Raw genomic sequence first — 22816 nt, forward strand, 5'->3', positions numbered from 1 at the left:
CAGGTCGAGGATAGGCCTGAGGCCTCCCTTGGCTTTGGGGATAAGAAAATAGCGGGAATAAAACCCCTTGCCCTGCTCGCTCTCTGGAACCTCCTCTATGGCTCCTTTGACGAGGAGCGTTTGCACCTCCTGGAGGAGGAGTTGCTCGTGAGAGGGGTCCCTGAAGAGGGACGAGTGAGGGGGATGGGAGGGCGGGTATGAAACAAATTGCAGATGGTATCCAAGTTCCAACGTGCGTAAGACCCAGCAGTCCGATGTTAGCTGGGACCACGCAGGGAGGAAAAACGAAAGATGGTTGGAAAAGGGGAGGACGGATCTGTGAGAGAAACTGGTACAGTGCCCTCGAGCACACCTTCAAAACGAAGGTTTCGGGCTGGAGGAAGGCTTGGAGGAGGTCTGGTTTTGTCCTCCTTGGTTGCCCAGTTGTCTGCTTCGGCCATTTCTATTTCGCTGTCTGGCGAAGTCCTGCCTCTGCCTGGGTTGGGGGTAGGGCCGGTGTTGTTGCTGAGGCCGGAAGGGTCTGCGCTGGGTGACGGGCGTATGTATCCCCAGTGAACGCATAATGACCCTATTGTCTTTTAGGCTTTGCGGCCTAGGGTCAGTTTTGTCCGAGAACAGGCCCTGGCCCTCAAACGGGAGATCCTGGATGGTATACTGGAGCTCCGGAGGAAGGCCAGAGACCTGGAGCCAGGAAATGCGGCGCATGGTAACGCCAGAAGCTAGAGTCCTGGCGGCTGAAACTGCGGCATCCAAAGATACCTGCAGGGAGGTTCTCGCAACCTTCTTGCCCTCCTCAAGGATTGCAGAGAATTCCTGATGCGCATCTTGCGGAAGCAACTCCTTAAATTTTTCTGCCGCAGCCCAGGTGTTGTATGTGTAGCAGCTAAGGAGAGCCTGTTGATTAAACACCCAAAGCTGGAGGGCGCCCGCAGAATAGACCTTTTGGCCGAGCAGGTCCATGCACCTCGCTTCCTTAGACTTTGGGGCCGAGGCCTGCTGACCATGACGTTCCCTCTCGTTTACGGATTGTACGACAAGGGAACACGGGGGCGGATGGACATATAGATATTCGTAGCCCTTCGAGGGCACCATGTACTTGCGTTCCACTCCGCGTGCAGCAGGGGAACGGACGCGACGCCAGTGTCGTGGCATTGCTGAAATGTCCGATGAAAGGAAGGGCGACTCGATGGGTGCGTTGGGCAGACAGTTCTCATACTGGATCTCAATTTCTGAGACTCTCCGCTGTAAGTTTCATGTTCTGCGCACGCTGCCTGATGGAGTCCGATAGCGCTGGTAGGAGGGGGCTGGTAGGATGTTGTCCAGCAGCTTCATCCGGGAGGATGATGGAGGAGAGATCCGGCAGGAGTGGATCTGCAGGACGGCCTGCGGGACACGTGCGTCCGAGCCGAGGAGTTCAGGTCTGAGGCTGAGACAACCCCCTCTGTAGGGGAAGGGGGACGGACGGGAAGATGTGGCCTCCGGGGCCTGTGTTCGGCAGGCCAGTTGAACCGCGGGGGAAATCTGTTGAGGGCCCTGGCTGGTGGTACGCCCAGGAGTCCAGAATCCCCCTGCTGCGGTCCTGTTCTGGAGGTAGGGGTTCATGGAATAGACAGCATGTCTGTCGTGCCAGGGCGTACGCGCTTCTGCTTGCGAGGAGACCGGACGGGCTGGCGGGACGGCAGGGAGGAGCCGAAAAGACTGTATGGGGTCCATCGCTCCAGATGGCAGAGACCTCCCTTGGCGCCGGAGATCGGTGCCACGGGAGTCATAACGCGCCGGAACGAGAACCACGGCGACCTGCCACCAGCTCAGTGCCGGGAGGTTGACCTGGAATAGGAACGCACGAACGGTGGGAAGCGGCTTCTTGAATCTTGGTGCTGGTAGCGATGCGCTCGAGCCGGAGCAGTGCTGGGAGTATCAGGACCAGCGTGAGGAGGACCTGGCCGCCGAGTACGACTGCTACCGCGCGGTGAGGCGGTACCGGGACTGCAGCAGCGCCTTGATCGAGATCTCCACGGGACCGGAACGGTGTCGGGACCGCGATGGGGATCGGTGCCGGTCAGCGAATCCAGAGACGGCACTCGCATGGCCATGGCTTGCCCTTAGATTGTAGAACCCGCACCGGAGGTTGGGGTAGCGCAGACCCGGTAATGCTATGAGGTTCCCTAGCCGAGGAGAATGTCTCAGGCGTTGATGGACCATTGACTCGACTTCCCCCAGATCTTATGGAAGCTGTGAGGGGCCAGACTCGATGGACCTCCTGGGCCAGGAGTCGACGAGAATCCCTGGTCGGCGCGCACGGAATGGTGCTGGGCACTCCGTTTGAGCTGCTTGGCCGGAGTGAGGACGCACGATGGTCTTTTAGTCGGGGCTCGTGCCGGGAAGATCGGTGCCGAGGCGTTTTCACGGGCCCGGCGCAGTACGGTGCCGGAGCAGAGGCGGGCACTCGGTGCGGAACGAAGGGTTAAGCGCTGCGTCCATGAGGAGAGTCTTTAAGCACTGGTCTCTCTCTTTCTTGGTCCTTGGCTTAAAGCCTTTGCAAATGCAGCACTTCTCGGAAATATGCAATTCCCCAAGGCCACTTTAGGCAGGAGTTGTGGGATCGCTGTGGGCCATCGGCTTCTTCTGCAGGCCGGCACGTTTGAACCCCAGCGAACCGGGCGTGAGCCCAGTGCCGGATGCGGGGAGGGCTAGAGCCAAGCCCGCTAACTATATACAACAAGTAAATAAAACTATAAACTAATATTCTGTACTCTAACTATAACTAAAAATTAACTAGTAGAACAACGAACAGGGAGAAGCTAGCGGACGTGGAGGACAGCTATGCGCGCTCACAAGTTCAACAGACCGACATGGCGGTAAGAAGAACTGAGGAGCGGACGGGCCGGCAGGGGTATATATCAGGCGCCATGGCGGCCGCCACTCTAGGGGTACCTGCCGGCCCGCTGGAGTTGCTAGGGTAAAAATCTTCCGACAAACGTGCACGCGCAGCGCACACACCTAGCTGGAATGGATATGAGCAATCACTCGAAGAAGAAAAGTTAGCTCCAGAGCAACATGAAGCAGTTCCATTTCCTCCCTACTCTTCGACTCAGCATGCCATTTCCACTGCGTTCCAAATCTAAAGCAGTGATGGATGAATTTAATACCTGAACTATATACTCCGAGACTGTACTTCCAAACCAGCCAGCCTGGCCCACTACTTTGAATTTTAACCATATCTACATTATTTAACCACTGCAACCTCTGCCAATCTTACTACTTTCTCAGACCTCTTCTCCATATAATCCAAGTTTTGTCTACTTCAAAAGTACTCTTTACTCCCAAAAACAAAGCCAAAAGAATCTTACACACGGGAAGAACCTCCAGGTCTTCTACAGATCTTAGCATGCCAATCACTAACCGAGATCTCCCCTCTTCATTTACACATTTCAACACTCAGTTATATATGTACTCACCTGAATTTCAAGGGAGTTGTATACTTACATCCCTACTTTGGGAGATAAGAACGTAATTCCTCAAGATCACTGGTTTTCAACCCTTTTTCATTTGCGGGTGCCTAAAAGGCTTCAAATGGAAGTGCAGACCTCTTTGGAAATCTTAGGTATAGTCTGCAGATCCCCAGAGGCCCATGGGCCACAGGTTGAAAACCAGTGCTCTAGATAGAAAAACCAAAAGATCTGAAGTGCTCTGAAAATATAAAAGGCTCCAAAATGTTGCCAAGTGAATGAATGGCAAAGGGGAAGCAAAAAAGATACTAAGTAAATAACCAGCTTCATTCTTATTCACAATTTCATTCTTGCTTTTTTCTTTAGCTCTCAGCTTCTGCCTTTTGATGTGCTGCCTGCGCTTTTTTTTGGTTCTTTGGGGATGCTTTGGTAAAGAAGTGAGTCATGCATTGCAATCTCTGCCGCTCTCAAGTTTATATTTGGGCTCTGTTAAATATAGCATGCCAAACAATTGGAGCTGCCACGGAAGATCCTGACAAAAGCAGCAGTTTGAGATAACAGGATAGGCCTATGCTAAGGGCTTTGCTGCCCAGTACCAGTATCCTGCCACTGGCTTTGGTGACAAGCAGGGAAACCTGTGAGTAGCATTACTGTACTGTGCCGTCTTAAGATAATTTTTTTAAAATTAATACAAGGAAGCTGCAGCTTCCTTGTAAACTTCTAATACAACCACATGTAGAGCGAATTACAATAGTCAGCCTGCAGTAGATGGATACTGTAGGAGCAGGCACAGGGGAAATAGTGTTCTTGCTGCCCAAAGATGGAAAGCTACTCTTGATGACCAACATCAGTACAGAGCCCAGCAAGGTTAGGCGGCACACTGTCTTGAACTTGGACAGCATCATATGCCCATGGATAGTCCTCAAAATGCTTCTCTTCCAAATAGCATCAGTCCAGCCTATTCTGTGATCATTTTAAACCAGCTGTTCCTCATCCAGGCTTTTATTTCCTTCATGTATCATGACAGACAGAAGACAGTTCTGCCTAGGCTGCAGGTAAAGGACAAAAAATGCTGAGTGCTGCTGATTTCATAGCCCTACATAGCTCATGTCTTGTCTTCTCACAACTGCCTCCAAGGGCAGAATATAGGTGTTAAACAGCAGCAGTGACAGGAGCATCAACAGGAATGAATGTAGGCAGATTACTAGTACAGGAAAGTGACAAGGAAAATACAATTTTTTTTCTCCATACTACAAAGACTATTAAACCCTTTCTACATTGCAGATGAAAGTATACAAGCAATGACTGCTGTCAGCAAGAATCTAGCTGGGCTTCCCTGAATATTGTGCACAATGATTTTTCCCCTCTACAAGTGTTCTTAATCTGTGCTATAGAATATCGGGGAGTGGGAGGGGGAAGCTGTTGCTAGCATGGCTTCAAAATTATGTGGATGGGGCTCATTACGTTAACTCCTTTATTATTCTTTCCATTTCCTCTAGGAAAGGGATTCTTAGAGCTTGTGTTCATAGTAATTCCAGCTTGTAGGGGCACACGTTACAATATCCCAACTATTTCCACACTAAAAGCTTCAAGAACAAGTGGAAGAAATTCACTCAACTCTCCCCCTCCTCCCATTTCCTCCTATCTCTGAAAAAATGTGCTAAAGAATGACAATCTTGCCTTATACCTCACTGTTCCCAATAGTGACCAGTATTCAGCAGTGCCAGGAACTGAACACAGCTCTTAACAAGAGTAAGCCATATAAAATGGCCTAAACATCTTTTAGAAGTTTCAGTAGTTCAGCATATTTGCTTTTATTATTTTTAAATTAAAATTGCATTTTGGAGGTCTCAAATTTATTTTGTCTAATTGAAATTCTCAGCTGTGCTTTCTATGAAACACTGATGGAAATTTAACATCTTTAATTAACCCATGTGAGGTGCTTATAAAACTGCATTTGCACTAATGTGGCCATCAGCACATTTTTCATGAAAGAATTAAAATAAAGTGCACCAGTGTTATTTAGTATTGACTTTTTTCCCCCCAGCAACTCCATTTTTAAATTCCTGCATTATCAGAACTGTCCCTGTATATCGTCCGGTTACTGCATAATATGTTTTCATTGCAAGGATCCAATATAAAGGTTATTGCCTTAGTAACAGTAACTCTGCCACACAAAGAATCTCTTATACCAAAGCACATGACCATTAACTCAGATGTTTATGTAAGATGGAACTAAATAGATCAATTCTGACCTGTTAAGCTCTGCTTTGTTACTGCTTTGAGCATTTTCAGATTCAGGCATCTCTGGGCCACATGGAAACAACTGTGTGGGATATTTGCGGTTATGGTGATAAATGCCATTGTCCTGCTTTCTCACCAAGTCTATCTACAGTATAAAGAAATAATTTCCAACTTCAGTTAATCACTGAAGCAGGATTCTGTTCTAGCATCTGTCTTTATTATCAGCTATGACGTCTTTCGTACCTATTTACTGATCGTTTATTATATTTTGGCTATACCTAAAAGCCAGCTGAAGAACCGCAAAGATTTCAGTTAATATATTAGAGTAAACAGACAGATATTGATGTAAACAATAACACTGCTGACACTAGTAGAAAATCAGCCACAGCATAAAAATAGGTCTAGCATCATCACCCAAATACTTAAGACTACAATTTTTGGAAAGCATCTCTATACCAATTCATTTTATATGCTATGGGGAAGAGAGTCTGGTCTCTACCCCACTGCCCCAGGCACTCACTTCACGGTCTAGCTTGACTGTGAAGTCAATGGTATCTTCTCTGACAGGCATTGCTATGATGTGTAGATCATAGAAACTATAATATAAAGAAATAAGGGAACTAATGCAAGACTAAAAATTTTATAATACCACCTGTGCATCATCCTACAAATGGACACCAATTCAGTAGTAACCATACACAGATACTGTATGCTAGTCTAATCAGACAGCAATCAGGTAAACAGAATAAAGAAGAAGTGATACTTCCAAAGAACCAATATCTAATCTCTCCAACTGTGAAATGTAGCACACAAATAGTACGTTCTACCAGTTAATTTATATTCCATGAGTCTATCGGTATAAAAGGGTATTTCGATGCCAGGAGGGGAATTATGGCATGTAATAAAGTAATGTGTGAAGAAGTCAGATTTACTGCACAGTGTCTTCATAATCAACTTTGGAATGTCTCATTCCAGTTAGTGAATGATAGGAGAATAACTGATTTTATGGGTTAACCTTGAAACTTCTCTCATTCAGTATTCAATTTAGTTTTTGATCATGAAAAAAAAATTCATTCACCCTATAGCTCAAACCTGAGACCAGTTCACACCCGTCAGACTTTTTTCAGTTACTGTGGCTCATGAAATACTAACATCCTATCTTTTTTTGTAAAAATACACCTACATGGATAAACAGTACATGGATACATAGATTTAAAGCATCACTTCTCTGCTTTGCAAAAAAAATTAACAGTGTTATCTGGTCCATTCTGAGAAACTGGTAACTTAAAGTGCATTTTGAAAATCATCTAATATTGAACAGATCCCTACAACTTGTTTCAATTAAGTAGCGATTTTTACATCAGTTCTTTAATCCTCCCTTAGCCATATCTTGAGAGAGGGGTTTAAAGCATTTATTGTTATTGAAAAGTTTGATTATAGTAACAATATTCATCTTTGGTTTTAGTCCCTGTGGTACACAAAGTAATACATAAGGGATAATTAAATCAAGTTATCTGTTAGGCATCACTTTTTAAGACTACACACTACATAATGAGTGGGGTCCCACAGGGATCAGTTCTGGTCCAGTTCTGTTCAATATCTTCATCAGTGATTTAGACAGTGGCATACAGAGTACACTCAAAGTTTGCAGATGATACCGAGGTAGGAGAGGTTGCAAGTGCTTTGGAGGACAGGATTAAAATTCAAAATGATTTGGACAAACTGGCAGAAATGGTCTGAAGTAAATAAGATGAAATTCAGTAAGGACAAATACAAAGTACTCCACTTAGGAAGGAACAAAACAGTTAATATATACAAAATGGAAATGACTGCTAGGAAGGAGTACGTTGGAAAAGATATGGGGTCATAGTGGATCACAAGCTAATATGAGTCAACAATGTAACCCTGTTCAAAAAAAAAAAGCAAACATCATTCTGGGATGTATTAGCAGAGTGTTGTAAGCAAACAAAAGTAGTAATTCTTTCGCTCTACTCTGTGCTGATACAGCCACAGTTGGAGTATTGTGCCCAGTTCTGGGGCATCACTTTCATGAAAGATTGGACCAGCTGGAGAGATCCAGAGAAGAGCAAAACAAAATGTTTTAAGGTCTAGAACACACGACCTATGATGAGGACTGAAAAACTGGGTTTGGTTGGGCTGGACCAGAAAGCCGAGAGGGACATGATAATAGGTTTCAAGAAGCATAAAAGATTGCTACAAGGAGGAGGGAGAAAATTGTTCTCCTTAATTTCTGGAGATAGGACAAGAAGCAATTGGCTTAAATTGCAGCAAGGGTGGTTTATGCTGGATATTAGGAAAAATTCCTGACTGTCAGGGTGTTTAAGCACTGGAATATATACCAGGAGGTTGTGGGATCTCCATCATTCGCAAAATTGTTAAGAGTAGGTTAGACAAACACTGTCAGGGATGGTCTGATTGGTGGTTTCAAACTTTTTTACTGGGTGACCCCTTTCACACAGGCAAGCCTCTGAGTGCGACCCCCCCTTATAATTAAAAAATACTTATTTATATATTAATACCATTTATAAAATGCTGGAGGGCAAAGCAGGGTTTGGGGTGGAGGTTGACCGCTCACAAACCCCCATGTAATAACCTTGTGACCCCCGTGTGGGTCCTAACCCCCAGTTTGAGAACCCCGGTCTAGATAATCCTTAGTCCTGCCATGAGTGCAGAGGAGTGGACTAGATGACCTCTCGAGGTCCCTTCCAGTCCTGAGATTCTATGACACGGCAATGGAATACTAGCTCAAGAAAATAATGAGTTCTACACGCTCCTTGGACTAATTAGAGTTGTTCGCATACTGGTCCATTTCCTCACTACTGTATATGCTCTGACTTTGGCCTGGTGATGCTTTAGCAATAGGACGGGGGGTTGGGGGGGCAAAAAAACTTGCAAACAGGAGTATTCTGAATTTCCTTTGGTGAGAAGTCCAGTTAACTAATTCTACTGACAGACATTCTCTCTATATTGAGAGAGAGAGAGAGAAAAGGCTGAATTAGAAGAGCAAAAACTGAAAATCAAAACATTTCATTCATATGACTAACAAGCAATGCTAAAACTAAACAGATTTCAGACTTAAACACACATCTAAGATTACTTAGGAAAACTCTTAAAACAACCTTAAGACAGCTCCAAATTTTGCAAATTTTAGAAATGCTCTTTTTAGGACATACTCTCTCCATTAAAAATTGGACTATAAAACAATTATAAGTTTTCATTTCGGAGACCCATTTACTGCCTCAAGGCGAGAGGATTCTTTGAAACTGGGGCACCATGTGCACATCATGTTGTGCATCTAGTCTGCTCTGTTCACATAGGCCATGCCAGGGTGTTAAAACATGTAAGAATCCTGCTCTGCAAGTGCTTCAGAGAGCATGATTTTTGTCCATTGTGACACACTGCCTAGAACAGATACAATCAAAATAAAGCAGGGTACACCTTGTTTTGGGCCTAACAGTTGTGTCCTTTCAAAGCAAGATAAAGTTTATTTCATTCATGAGGCAAGATGGGAAAGGAAAGAAAGAGAACCTTTGTTTCAGAGTTCCTTTTGGCTACCAGCCCAACTAAATACAATACAGATATAATATTCTCCATAAAAATCAAGCAATCGACTTCTCTTCTCTGTTTCTTCTCTCCACTTCTATGAATTTTCTGAGGTCTCTTAAAACGTTTCACACACACCTGATCATGCTTTCGTATCTCCTGCTGCAGCCTACTGTGCTTCCTGAGTAGCCACAGCAAATTGACAATGACAATCCTGGGACGCTGTGATGATGAAAAGAATGTGATTCTCAGTTGCTGCTGGGAGTGGGAGGGAAGGAAAAGGGGGCTAGTTTGAGACAAAAGAAAGGTCTGACTCCCTAAACACCTGGGCAACTTCTAGAGTCCTTCAGCAGCAGCTGGAGTGCCACACTGAAACAGACCAACATTGTTTCACTCTCATTCTGCTGACGACTGGTTGACACCAGTGCAATCTCAGAATAATGCAGGATTCCTGCAGTCTGATGTCTAATTTAGGCTCCTGTTTAAGGTGAACATTAAAAACACTGCTACATTGGAATGGCTGGTGGTTTCAGTCAAATTCTTAGAGAACAGGTTTCCATGTCAAACACCATCGCCCCTGACACTCATAATTGTATTAGGAACACTGTTCCATTTATCAGCAAGAAAGCTATGTACTGAACTGATCAGTACACTTCTCACAGAAATTTTAAAATGACATACCTAAATTGGGCACCCAGATCCATAGTCACAATAAAAAACTGAACCAATTTTCACACACAGCTTCCAATCACTTCAATTTCCTGGACTAAAAACTTTCTCTCTCATCCCTAGGAGGTGGCCCACTGGGTCAGGAATGAGCCACATTGGTGGGTGAGGTGTTACAGGTAACTGTGCGTCAAGATGCAGCTTTGGTTTCCAGTGCTTTCAATCCAACACTAAATCAAGAGTATTAAATTAACCTGAAATAAAGTAAAATTTTGATACAAGATTTCACATAACTCACTTCAGCATATATATAAGATTTTAAAAGTTTACCTTTTTTAAGCAGCTGCCCAAAACCCAAAAATTATCAATCAGATGATTTAAAACTAGAAGGCAGCAAATCATCTTTGCTATCAAGGCAGGATCTGTCAATATGATTGCCCTTTTTTGGTTTTTGTTTTTGTTTAAGTTTTACACTACATTGCTGGGCTTAATTTGCAGGTGACTTTACTAGGAAATAAAGCAGCAAAAGTGTTCACACTAACTGCTGTTGCAAATACCAACATATGGATATTGCTACTATACATCCCCTAGGATTATTCCAGCTTTACAACATAATACTACAACAGCCCCCGAAGATATCTAAAGAAAAGCTTTGGGGAAAGGATTTTATTTGAAATAGTGGACTGTTACGGATCAGCTGAATATACTTACAGGGAGTTGGGAAATAAAACCTTTATAAAACATTCTCAGAAAGGTGAAGTATGATCATCTTTCATATTATGGAGACAACTCAAACTCTCACTATGCTATTCATTTCCTTTGGAAATAGTATTTAACATACAAAATCTCAGCTCAATATTGAATATAATATACCACTCAAATAACTCACTAAAATACCACCCTACAAGTCTGTGTAAGAAATAAGTACATATTAAAAATTGGGAATCATGATAAATATAATTTGGCTGGCTCAAAAAAGTAATGATACATCAAGCATCAGAGTTTTCCCATTTTCAAATCATAGTATTGGTCCAATGACAGAAAATACTTTGTGGCTTAGGACTTGTCTACACTTGAAACACTATAGCAGCACAGATGCAGCTGCACCACCGTGGTGCTTCAATGCAGCCACTACCTACACACTGATGGGAGACGTTCTCCTGTTGACACAGGTAATTCACCTCCCTGAGATGCAGTAGCTAGGTTGATGGAAAAATTCTTCCACAGTAGAATCTGAGAGTTACGAGCACCAGCGTTATGAACTGACCAGTCAAACATACACTTCATGTGGAACCAGAAGTACACAATCAGGCAGCAGCAGAGACAAAAAAAAGCAAATACAGTACTGTGTTAGATGTACACTACTAAAAAAATTAAGGGAAAGTTTAGAAAAAAAGACTTGACAAGGTAAGGAAATGGTTTCTGTGCTTGTTTCATTTAAATTAAAATGGTTAAAAGCAGCACTCTTTCTTCTGTTTAGTAAAGTTTCAAAGATGTATTAAGTCAATGTTCAGTTGTAAACTTTTGAAAGAACTTAAAATGTTTTGTTCCGAGTTATGAACATTTCAGAGTCATGAACAATTTCCACTTCCGAGGTGTTCATAACGCCGAGGTTCTACTGTTCTGATGTAGCACTATCTACACCAGGGGCTAGATCAGCTGAACTATGTCACACAGGAGTGGGGATTTTTCTCACTCGACTGACAAAGCTGGGTCGACCTAACTTTTTAATCTAGGCTAGACCTTGGAGCACTTTTTATCACACCATCTACAAGCTCTTTACAAAACTTTGTATTATTTCCATTTAAAGATGGGAAAAAAAAGAGGCACAGGGATTGTATCCACTGGGGATTTTTGTACATGCTATAGCCAAAAGCATAAAAAGTGACCTTCCCCAGTGCATCTTACTCACACTGGAAACTGGAGGGGGAGAGAGGAAAAGGAGGGACTCTTCAGATTAACTCTCACCAGCTAAAATTTTGGAACACTTCTTATCTGCACTAGATAATACCACCAAGTCGGGTTTAACATGTTAGTTAACATGTTCTCCCAACATAGTGCACTCTTAGTTTAGGCAAACCTTTAGTGATATTTCCCCCAAGCACTAGTATGGGGTCAGCAAACTAGAGAGGACAAAATCTGAATCTCTGGGAATCCTAGGCATTGCTATGAGATTTCATGAGTACAAAAAAGTCTAGACTGTCTATTTTAGGGTCTGATTTAACTTCCAAAATCAATGAGAATCCTGCCAATTATTTCAAAATCCCATCAATCTGGCTCATAAGTACTTCCAAGGTGTCTATCACTGAGGTATAATTTCTAAGCACTGATTAAAGAGTGCATGAGACTGTCTTATATTGGGCAGACACCCATCTAATGGCAAAAGAGACATCACAAAATGTAAATATCCTCAAAGAAGGAATAAAGCTTTTTTGGAAGAAGTGATCAAGTTCACATGCTGTTAACTTTGATGTTCATAGGAACATATATTAGCAATATCAGATAAAGAACTGAGAATGGTAGATTCAGAATTATTTTAGTGTGAAGTACAATCATTCAAATGTCAGCATCTCCACAGGGCTGGGAATTAGAGCTCAAGTTTGTCATTAATTTTAAGACTCGGAATTTGAGCTACAATTAAATAGTTCAGAGTTTAAACAGACGTCAGCAATTTTCCGAGAAATGGAAATGTTACAGATGGTAAGTAGAGAAGCATTAACAGTGACTGCAAAATAAGACTATTTGCAAGAACATTTTGTCTTGAAAATAATCTTCCAATTATAAATTTCCAATTACAAAATACAAATATTTGAACACCTCTCCTTTGGTGCCACGTAATCCCACCACTGTAACCCTGAGGCAGCACCTCAGAGATGCCATGCTTACTTGGCCTTTTCCATCCCATTCCCATTGCTGCTATTGCTATTCCACCACCTGTCAGTCTACTGCCAGTCAAGCAATTTTATTTACTTAACACCACACATTTCATATCAAAGTACTAAGCTCTTACTGTTTACCATTTGTAGATCACCTAATGCTTTACAACTACGGTTAAGTATCATCATCCCAGTTTTACATATGGAGAAACTGAGGCAGGAAGGTTAAGTGACCAACCCAAAGTCACATATTAAGTCATCCAAAGAACTGAGAGTAGAACCCCCGTTTCCAACACCAGATCTGAAGCACTGTACACTGGACCCCACTGCCTCTGTTTTCATGACTACTCCCACATAAAACTGTCAAGTGAGCCCTTTTAGGATCACTTTCATGAAACTCATCTCTCACAAAACCAGAATTATAAGTGTACAAGCCCCATCACAATAAACTTCATCTCAAGTAGAAGGAATGTACACAAAAAGTATCTGATTAAAAATTCAGAGGTATTACCCAGAATTCCTATATGTTGTCTAGCAAGAATGAAGCAAAATATTACCTACAAATTCTCCAAGCCAATTACTCAAGGAACGAATCCCAAGGGTCTGTTTACACTAACACGACTAGATATAAGAACAAACTTTCAAAAGCACAAAATATTTTGAATAGCAAAAATTGAAATTACTAGTAATAAATATATGAAGTGATATAGCTAGCTTTCTACCTGCACCTAAGTAGCTATGGTGGCCTTACGCAGAAGTTTGGAACCACATAAAAATCCACCCATAGATTAATTGGCTATGTTGATGTGACCTTGCATTAAATTTTTGGAGGGATGTAACACATAAAAATATAAGCAGCAAAGAGTCAGATTCACCCGCGAAAGCTCATGCTCCAATATGTCTGTTAGTCTATAAGGTGCCACAGGACACACTGCTGCTTTTACAGATTCAGACTAACACGGCTACCCCTCCGATACTAAATAAAAGTATGATATTTGCATTGGGGTTGGAGGGGAGAGGAAAGAAGCTTTTAGTATGGAGAAGTAAAATATCTACCCATAGGATATAAGGAAAGGTGTTGTACTGTTTTGGGGTCCCCTAGGTGCTACTACAGTATAAAAATATAAAAACAACTACTGTGCAAACTTTTATAATATAGCACTATTTAAACAAAATGTTATTAACATGAGTTAATAATTTAGTAATATTTAGTCCATGTATAGATAAACTGTAAATGACATTTTTCTAGAGGTAAGCCTCACATGCTACAGGGTGAGAAAATGCCTTCCAATTAAATTGGTTGCCCTTGTACTCATCTCAAGCAGAGACTAGGCATGGGGGGGAAAAAAAGATTATTTTCCTATTGGAATAGATAAATCAGTGACTTCCTCCTAAACCTCCTTTCAAAGAAATTTCTCAATGGCTTGCAAAGTGAAACGTTTACTCTTTCAAAGTAGTTTGCTAGAACTACATGCTCAGACCATATGAGAAGAAAGGATAATACGACAGACATGACTCATCTTCCTTTGAATGGTCTAAACATACAGCCTCTAGCTATTATCTTTGGAAAGTCATGGGAGATGGGAGAGATTCCAGAAGACTGGAAAAGGGCAAATATAGCGCCCATCTATAAAAAGGGAAATAAAAACAACCCAGGAAACTACTGACCAGTTAGTTTAACTTCTGTGCCACGGCAATGGAGATAACAAGCTCAAGATAATGATTCTACACGCATCCCTCGGGGGGGGAGAGGATAATAGATTGTTCAGCATACTGGTCGCCATTGTCCCACTACTGTATTAGCCTGAGACTAGTTGGCCTGGTAAGGCGTACATAGAACGGGGGGGGGGAGGGGGGGGCAAAAAAACTGCAAACAGGAGTAGTCTGAATTTTCCTTTGTGAGAAGTCCAGTTAAACTAATTCGAACTGACAGACCATTCTCCTCTATATTGAGAGAGAGAAGAGAGAAAAGGCTGAATTAGAAAGAGCAAAAAACTGAAAAATCAAAACATTTCATTCATAGGACAACAAGCAAATGTAATCCTAAAACAGATTTCATGACTTAAACACACATCTAATGATTACTTAGGAAAACTCTTAAAACATACCTAAGACCAGCTCCAAATTTGAAATTTAGAAATGCTCTTTTAGACATACTCCTCCATTAAAATTGGACTAATAAAACAATTATAAGTTTCATTTCGAGACCCATTTACTGCTCAAGGCGAGAGGATCTTTGAAACTGGGCCACCATGTGGCACAATCATGTTGTGCATCTAGTCTGCTCTGTTCACATAGCCATCGCCAGGGTGTTAAAACATGTAAGAAATCTCTGCTCTGCAAGTGCTTCAGAGAGCATGATGTTTGTCCAAAATTGTGAACAACCAAACTTGCCCCCCCCCCCTTTAAGAAACAGATACAATCAAAATAAAGCAGGGTACACCTTGTTTGGCTAACAGTTGTGTCTTTGCCAAAACAAGAAAAGTTTATTCATTCATGTAGGCAAGACGGGAAAGAAAAAGAGAACCTTTGTTTCAGAGTTCTTGGCTACCACCCAACTAAATACAATACAGATATAATATCTCCATAAAAATCAAGCAATCGACTTCTCTTCTCTGTTTCTCCTCTCCAGCTTCTAATGAATTTCTGAGGTCTCTTAAAACGTTCACAACACACCTGATCAGATTTTCGTAGCTTGTCTCCTGCTGCAGCAGTGCTCCTGAGTAGCCTCAGCAAAATTGACAATTGTACAACCTGGACGCTGGATGATGGAAAAGAATGTGATTCATTGCTGCTGGGAGTGGGAGGGAAGGAAAAGGGGGCAGTTTTGAGACAAAAGAAAGGTCTACTCCTAAACACCTGGCAACTTCTAGAGTCCGTTCAGCAGCAGCTGGAGCCACACTGAAACAGACCAACATTGTTTCACTCTCAATTCTGCTGACGACTGGTTGACAAGCCATGCAATCTCAGAATAATGCAGGATTCCGGCAGTCCTGATGTCTAATTTAGGCTCCTGTTATAAGGTGAACGATTAAAACATGCACATGGAATGGCTGGTGGTTTCAGTCAATTCTTAGAGAACAGGTTCCATGTCAAACACCATCGCCCCTGACACTCATAATTGTATTAGTGACACTGTTCCATTTATAGCAAGAAAGCTATGTCTGAACTGTATCAGTACAATTCACAGAAATTTTAAAATGACATACCTAAATTGGGCACCCAGATCCATAGTCACAATAAAAACTGAACAATTTTCAGCGAGCACAGCTTTCCAATCACTTCAATTTCCTGACGAAACTTTCTCCCTCATCTAGGAGGTGGCCCACTGGTCGAGAATAGAGCCACAATTGGTGGGTGGAGGTGTTAGACAGGTAAGCTGTGGCGTGCAAGAATGGCAAGCTTTGTTTCCAGTGCTGTTCAATCCAACACTAAATCAAGAGTATTAAATTAACCTGAAATAAAAGTAAAATTTGAATAACAGATTTCACAATAACTCATTCAGCATATATAATAGATTTAATGTTACCTTTTTTAAGGGCAGCTGCCCAAAACCCAAAAGAATTATATCACATGATTTAAAACTAAGAAGGCAGAAATCATCTTGGCTATCAGAGGCAAGGATCTGTCAATAGATTGTGCCTTTTTGGTTTTTGTTTTGTTTAAGTTTTACACTACATTGCTGGGCTTAATTTGCAGGTGACTTTACTAGGAAATAAAGCAGCAAAGTGTTCACACTAACTGCTGTTGCAAATACCAACAATGATATTGCTACTATACATCCCTAGGATTATTCCAGCTTTACAACATAATACTACAACCAGCCCCCGAAGATATCTAAAGAAAAGCTTTGGGGAAAGGATTTTATTTGAAATAGTGGACTGTTACGGATCAGCTGAATATACTTAGCAGGGAGTGGAAATAAAACCTTTTATAAAACATTCTCAAAAAGGTGAAGTATGATCATCTTTCATATATGGAGACAACTCAAACTCTCACTATGCTATTCATTCCTGTAAATAGAATTTAACCATACAAAATCCCTCAATATTGAATATAATATACACTCAAAACTCACTAAAATACCACCCTACAAGTCTGTGTAAGAATAAAGTACATATTAAAAATGGGAATCATGAAAATATAATTTGGCTGGCTCAAAAAGTAATGATAATCAAGCATCAGAGTTTTCCCATTTTCAAATCATAGTATGGTCCAATGACAGAAAATACTTTGTGGCTTGAGACTTGTCTACACTTGAAACACTATAGCAGCACAGATGCAGCTGCACCACCGTGGTGCTTTCAAATGCAGCCCACTACCTACACACTGATGGGAGACGTTCTCCTGTTGACACCAGGTAATTCACCTCCTGAGATGCAGTAGCTAGGGGATGGAAAAATTCTTTCCACAGTAGAATAGAGAGTTACGAGCAACCAGCGTTTATGAACTGACCAGTCAAACATACATTCATGTGGAACCAGAAGTACACAATCAAGAAGCAGCAGCAGAGACACAAAAAACAAAACAGTACGTGTTAGATACACTACTAAAAAAATTAAGGAAAGTTTAGAAAAAAAGACTTGACAAGGTAAGGAAATGGTTCTGTGCTTGTTTCATTTAAATAAAATGGTTAAAAGCAGCACCTTTCTTCTGTTTAGTAAAGTTTAAAGATGTATTAAGTCAATGTTCAGTTGTAAACTTGAAAGAACTTAAAAAGTTTTGTTCGAGTTATGAACATTTCAGAGTCATGAACAATTTCCACTTCCGAGGTGTCATAACGCCGAGGTTCACTGTTCTGATGTAGCACTATCTACACCGCAGGGCTAGATCAGCTTGAACTATGTCACACAGGATGGGGATTTTCTTCACTCGACTGACAAAGCTGGTCGCCTAACTTTTTAATCTAGGCTAGACCTTGGAGCACTTTTCAACACCATCTACAAGCTTCTTTACAAAATTGTATTATTCCCATTTAAAGATGGGAAAAAAAAGAGGCACAGGGATTGTATCCACTGGGGATTTGTACTGCTATAGCCAAAAGCATAAAAAGTGACCTCCCCAGTGCATCTTACTCACACTGGAAACTGGAGGGGGAGAGAGGAAAAGGAGGGACTCTTCAGATTAACTCCACCAGCTAAAATTTTGGAACACTTCTTTATCTGCACTAGATAATCACACAAGTCGGGTTTAACATGTTAGTTAAACATGTTCTCCCAACATAGTGCACTCGGTCCTGCCATGAGGGCAGGGGACTAGACTCGATGACCTCTCGAGGTCCCTTCCAGTCCTAGAGTCTATGAATCTATGAAACATGGAAACCAGGATTTTCCATTATCTTGTATTTATTTTAAAGCCTAAATTAATTCTACACTAATAGGGAAGATGTTAAATTTCTGGGGGTTTGGTTTTTTTGCTCACGATATAATACTCTGTGCCCTACCATACAATCTCCCGCTCCCCTGGTAACAGAACTGCTGCTTTGAAGTAAGTTTCTGGTTCTCTGGTCATCTGTAGATGTTGCTTTGGTCTATTCAGTTGAAAGGTCTGCTCAATAAAATGCAACAAATTTGTTGTTTGGATTGTTTCAAAAAAATATTTTTAATACCCAGCAAAATGTTTGATGATTAGCATTAAAGTGTTGGGAATGCTATAGCCATAAGCTCCGGAGCTTCTATAACGTCCTTACTAGAGGAGCTCAATAAATCCTTGCTGCACAAGTGATTCTGCAAATAAAGATGTGGAGCACTCAGGTGCACAAGTACAAGACAAATAACGATACACAGGACACTAATATTTTGTTCTGAAAGAATGACCTGAACATGATTCTGCTATCTAGCACACAATAAAATTCCTAAAACATAAAAAGGAATAAGAATTCGGCAGGATACTTTCTCCTGCGGCATGAATATAGCAAAAGAAAGTTTGAACGTCTGATACCAGGTTAGGTATGGCAAATAAAAATGTTTAAATATACCAAGTAATGTATCATTTGTTGAAGAATAGAACCATTATTAACATACCTTGGTGAGGATCAATTCAATAAATCAATTAAAGTTAAAAGCCATGATACTTCATCTTAATCTCCTATGTTTCAATTAGATTAGCACTCTGAAGGGAGACCTCAAAAGAAAACCTAATATCCCAGTGACACAATAAAGACGCTCTTCTTTCAGAGTCAATACTGAAACAATGCTCCACTATGATAAAAAGAGGTACTCAGTGGTTGGATGTTCCATGTTTTGTTTTGTTTTTTAGTAAGAGGTAAAACAGAGGTTCTGACCACTTGGGATCATTTAAGAGCCCATGGTATTTCTCACAAGAAAAAAGTATTAGTTTGGTGCCTGATAAAATTCCAGTTTGGATAATGACTCTTAACGTGTTTTTCTCTGCAACTTTAAATCGATAAAGTATTTTTCATTGCCTATCCTAAACTGTTGTGTAATATTGCTATGTGCTGCTAAATTGCTGCTGCCTTCCACACAACGAGCGGGTGGCACATCACTGGCTGTTAAGGCAATTCCTGTATTTATAACTTGAGAGGTGGTAATAATTTAGGATGAAGGGCCCGACAAATGTAAGATTATTGTTATAACTGAAAAATTCAATTCACAATTGACTCCTGTTACAGCACTTCAGATACTGTAAGTATTCATTTAAAAAAAAAAAAAAGTTTTCCTTTAGCATTATACCACAACCACTGAGATTTCAGCCAACGCAGCCTTTAGCAGATCATTACTCATGTTAACAAGTGCCAAACCAGACTTCATAACACAAGTGGGCCCAAGCAGCCATACAAAGAACCTTTCCTTTGACATTGTATTCTCATTAATTTTTAGAATGAAACAGTATTTAGTACCAATATTTGTACACCAAACGTTGAAACTATAAATGTGCAGAGTGGAGAATTAAGCACTGAAGTATTGAACTCTTACAACAGTATTTGTTTAAAAGAATGGTTGAGCAATGAAGTAAACTGTCATGCTCATACTAAAATAAAATAACAAAATAAAAGGAAGTCTGGTCAAACTGATGGATGCAAGTGAATTTCCTGTGCTAATTTTATTAAAGTAAAATTCTAGAAAAACCTAAAAGGATGAAGTGTAAAACAAAAACACACTTTTCATCACACACCCCTCTCAAAATTGGAAACATATGGAGAACATTAACTGAAAGAATCCCCTTTGCTGCTCTGCCCCAGTCAGATGTGTCATATTAAACATTGGAATCCATTCATGGAAATGGCTGGATTTCACCACCTTTGGGACAAGGTAAGTAAAAATTGGTTTATAAATCAATTTAAATCAACATATTCATCCTTTCCCCGACTAGCAATTAAGCCTAGTAATTTGTAAAGGCATTAGTACTTCCCAGAAGACCTATAGAGTTTCTGTCACTGCAAAAACCCCTTGTGATCTGTACATTAATATTCTAGAAAGCTCCACTTACTCTCTCATCCAACTGCAAATCAGAATCTGAAAGCTCTGGAACAGATGTAGATTTACATAACCAAACCACCCTCATTTTTACATGCATTTGATTATTTGTACTTACAGCCATGGTAAGATGCCGGAGAGCCTCCAGATTTGCCATATTCTTGTTCTGAATAGCTAGTGGATAGATTAGGCTGACTGGAACCTCGGCCAAATGTGATCTGGTTACTACCAACTCCAGTGGCCACCTGAGCCATACGTTCTTTGGTCTTCAGGGCTTGGGCCCTCTCTGTCTTGAGTCGCTCATCATCCTTCAGAAGAGACACCAGCTGCTTGGACTTCTCCCTTACATTGATGCCCTGGTCCTTACCATCTCGATCGATATATTGGAAGTCCTTCAGTGTTTGAATAGCAAAAATATTCTCTTTACATTGCTGTGCCACCCTCTCAGAGCCTGTTTTAATCAGGTAATCTAACAGAGTAAGGGCCTTATACACATGTCGCCAGTTTTTGCCATGGTCATTCAGCCGTTTCCAGATCATGCTCATAATTTCAGAAAAGGCTACCACATTGTAAGTCAGATCTGCTATTTCAGTCATTAAGGAACTAGAAGGACCCCAGGGGTCATTGGAAGTTGCTTCCCGAACTTTTATTTCGGCCTCTGAATAATTGTTCACAATGTTTTTCATTTGCCGTCTAATAGACGAAGTCGTCATTTTGCCCCTCTTTTAATAGGACAAACTTAAAAAACCTTCAGAGATTAATTTTTTTTCCCCCAATGCACGTTTCTGGACTGTGAAGACTCTGTATCAGTGATCAATTTGAAACATGTTCTGCTAAGATCATTTCCTCCCTTCAAGGAAAAAGGTGCAAGACACAGGAAACCATAACCTAAAAAGAAAAAGAAAAAAAAATTAGTTGTAGCTTTAATTGTTCTTTTGTGAATAAAAACATCCAACAAAATTGTCCAAAGCTTTTAAGTCAACTGAAGGTGCTTTCAAGGTCCCTACTGCATTTTATGTGAAGAAACCCACTTTTGCTCCTTATCTCAAGACTAAGGTAAGATTAACTGCTGGAAATTCACACTAAGTAAAAAAGCATTAGAATATACAATAAAAAGAGCATGATTATTACTATACTCTGATTAGTTTATAGGTTGTTTTGTCACAAACATGAGAGAAAACTAAGCCAAAGAAATTAGTTACGAAGTCTATAGTAACTATCTCATAGGATCAAGTTCCAGAGTCAGGTCCACTTCATGGGAGCAAATTTCAGAGTCAGGTCCAGGTCCTTCAAAAGCTCTGTTTCCTGCACTCATGAGCCTCCCTGTGTTGGTTAACAATTTCAATGTTCTAGTGTAACATACTGTTGTGGGAACTCGTGGTCATGTAGCATGCATATTTCCTATGAACTATTCATACTATTTCTAAGGTATCCAGGGACAAATTCATACGGGGCTCTGAATATTAGTGCAGACACCTTGAACTGGGTTCTATATTCAACTGGGAGCCACTGAAGAGGGGCAGCAGAAGGATGCATTCAAGTCAACATGCAAAGCTAAGCAGATCAGAGGGAAAACAGTTTGTTTATTTTGTATATTTGAGAGCACTGTGTGTCTACCAGAGTCACAGTTTCTGCTGCTTGGGAGCATATTCCACACAGCACTGAGGAAGGATGTGTTTTACATTATATGAAAATGGAACTGTAAATCCAAAATATTGTAAGGGGAACTCAAGTATAAGCTTTATAAATGCAAAACCTTTTAAACTTTTTTGAAGATGATTAGATTTCAAATAGGCACAGGCCCATTTAAGTTTAGAATGCATTACTCAAGGGAACAGACATTCAGATATTTATGCTGTATGTTTACTATGTTAATTGCATTAATATTAATTATATCCTTTTATTTTCAAATTTAAAAAAATCATTGTAATGTTTTACAAATAAAACCAGTTCAAATACTTAAAAAAACACTGATTCCATAAGGGAAAAGTTACCACACTGGCTGAACAAGGATTGTACTTTTAAAGCAACATTTCTCCAGACTTGTACAAGAAACTGCACTATCAGTAACAAAAGGTGTGGGTGAGAATTAACACACTGATTGCAAGCTTAACATTACCATCATTCTTCAAATTACTATCATGCCATTTTGAATGAAGGCAGAATTAAGTTTCGACTTAGGAAGACAATCTTTCTAAGTCAGTAATAAACATACAACTTTATAACAGTGAAAGAACAGTACAAAAGAATATGTCCTTTCAAGATTACAATTCTCAGCAAATAAGATCAATAAGATTAATTAAAACAGATTAAAAAAATCTGTAATAATATTTATTCTTGGAAGAATTAAGATAAAAACTATTATAGTTTAAGTATTTCAGAAAGTTGGCCATAAGACCAGACCTGTGTAAGTTTGAAAGCTTATCTTTCTCCAACAGAAGTTGGTCCAATAAGGATATTACCTCACCCACTTTGACACTCTAATAAGAGTTAAAAACAGACTTCAAATAAAATGCACCAGCATAGTGTATTCCTTTACATTTATTTAAATCCAACTTACAGGAAAAGAATTTTGATCTAT

The 22816-nt window shown here is 40.7% G+C and overlaps 1 protein-coding gene across 2 annotated transcripts in view; it reads right to left on the reverse strand.

Moving 5' to 3' along the window:
* EPN2 (epsin 2) overlaps positions 1-21119 on the reverse strand; it is a 46208-nt gene extending 25089 nt beyond the window's left edge. For both annotated transcript variants that reach the window (XM_032762668.2, XM_032762667.2), the window contains exon 1: positions 20354-21119. In XM_032762668.2, the coding sequence (XP_032618559.1) occupies positions 20354-20948 (595 nt within the window). In that variant the 5' untranslated portion in view covers positions 20949-21119. The remainder of the gene's footprint in view (positions 1-20353) is intronic.
* Positions 21120-22816: the final 1697 nt, after the last annotated feature.

Source organism: Chelonoidis abingdonii, chromosome 9 (genome assembly GCF_003597395.2).
Source record: "Chelonoidis abingdonii isolate Lonesome George chromosome 9, CheloAbing_2.0, whole genome shotgun sequence".
Lineage (NCBI taxonomy): Eukaryota > Metazoa > Chordata > Testudines > Testudinidae > Chelonoidis > Chelonoidis abingdonii.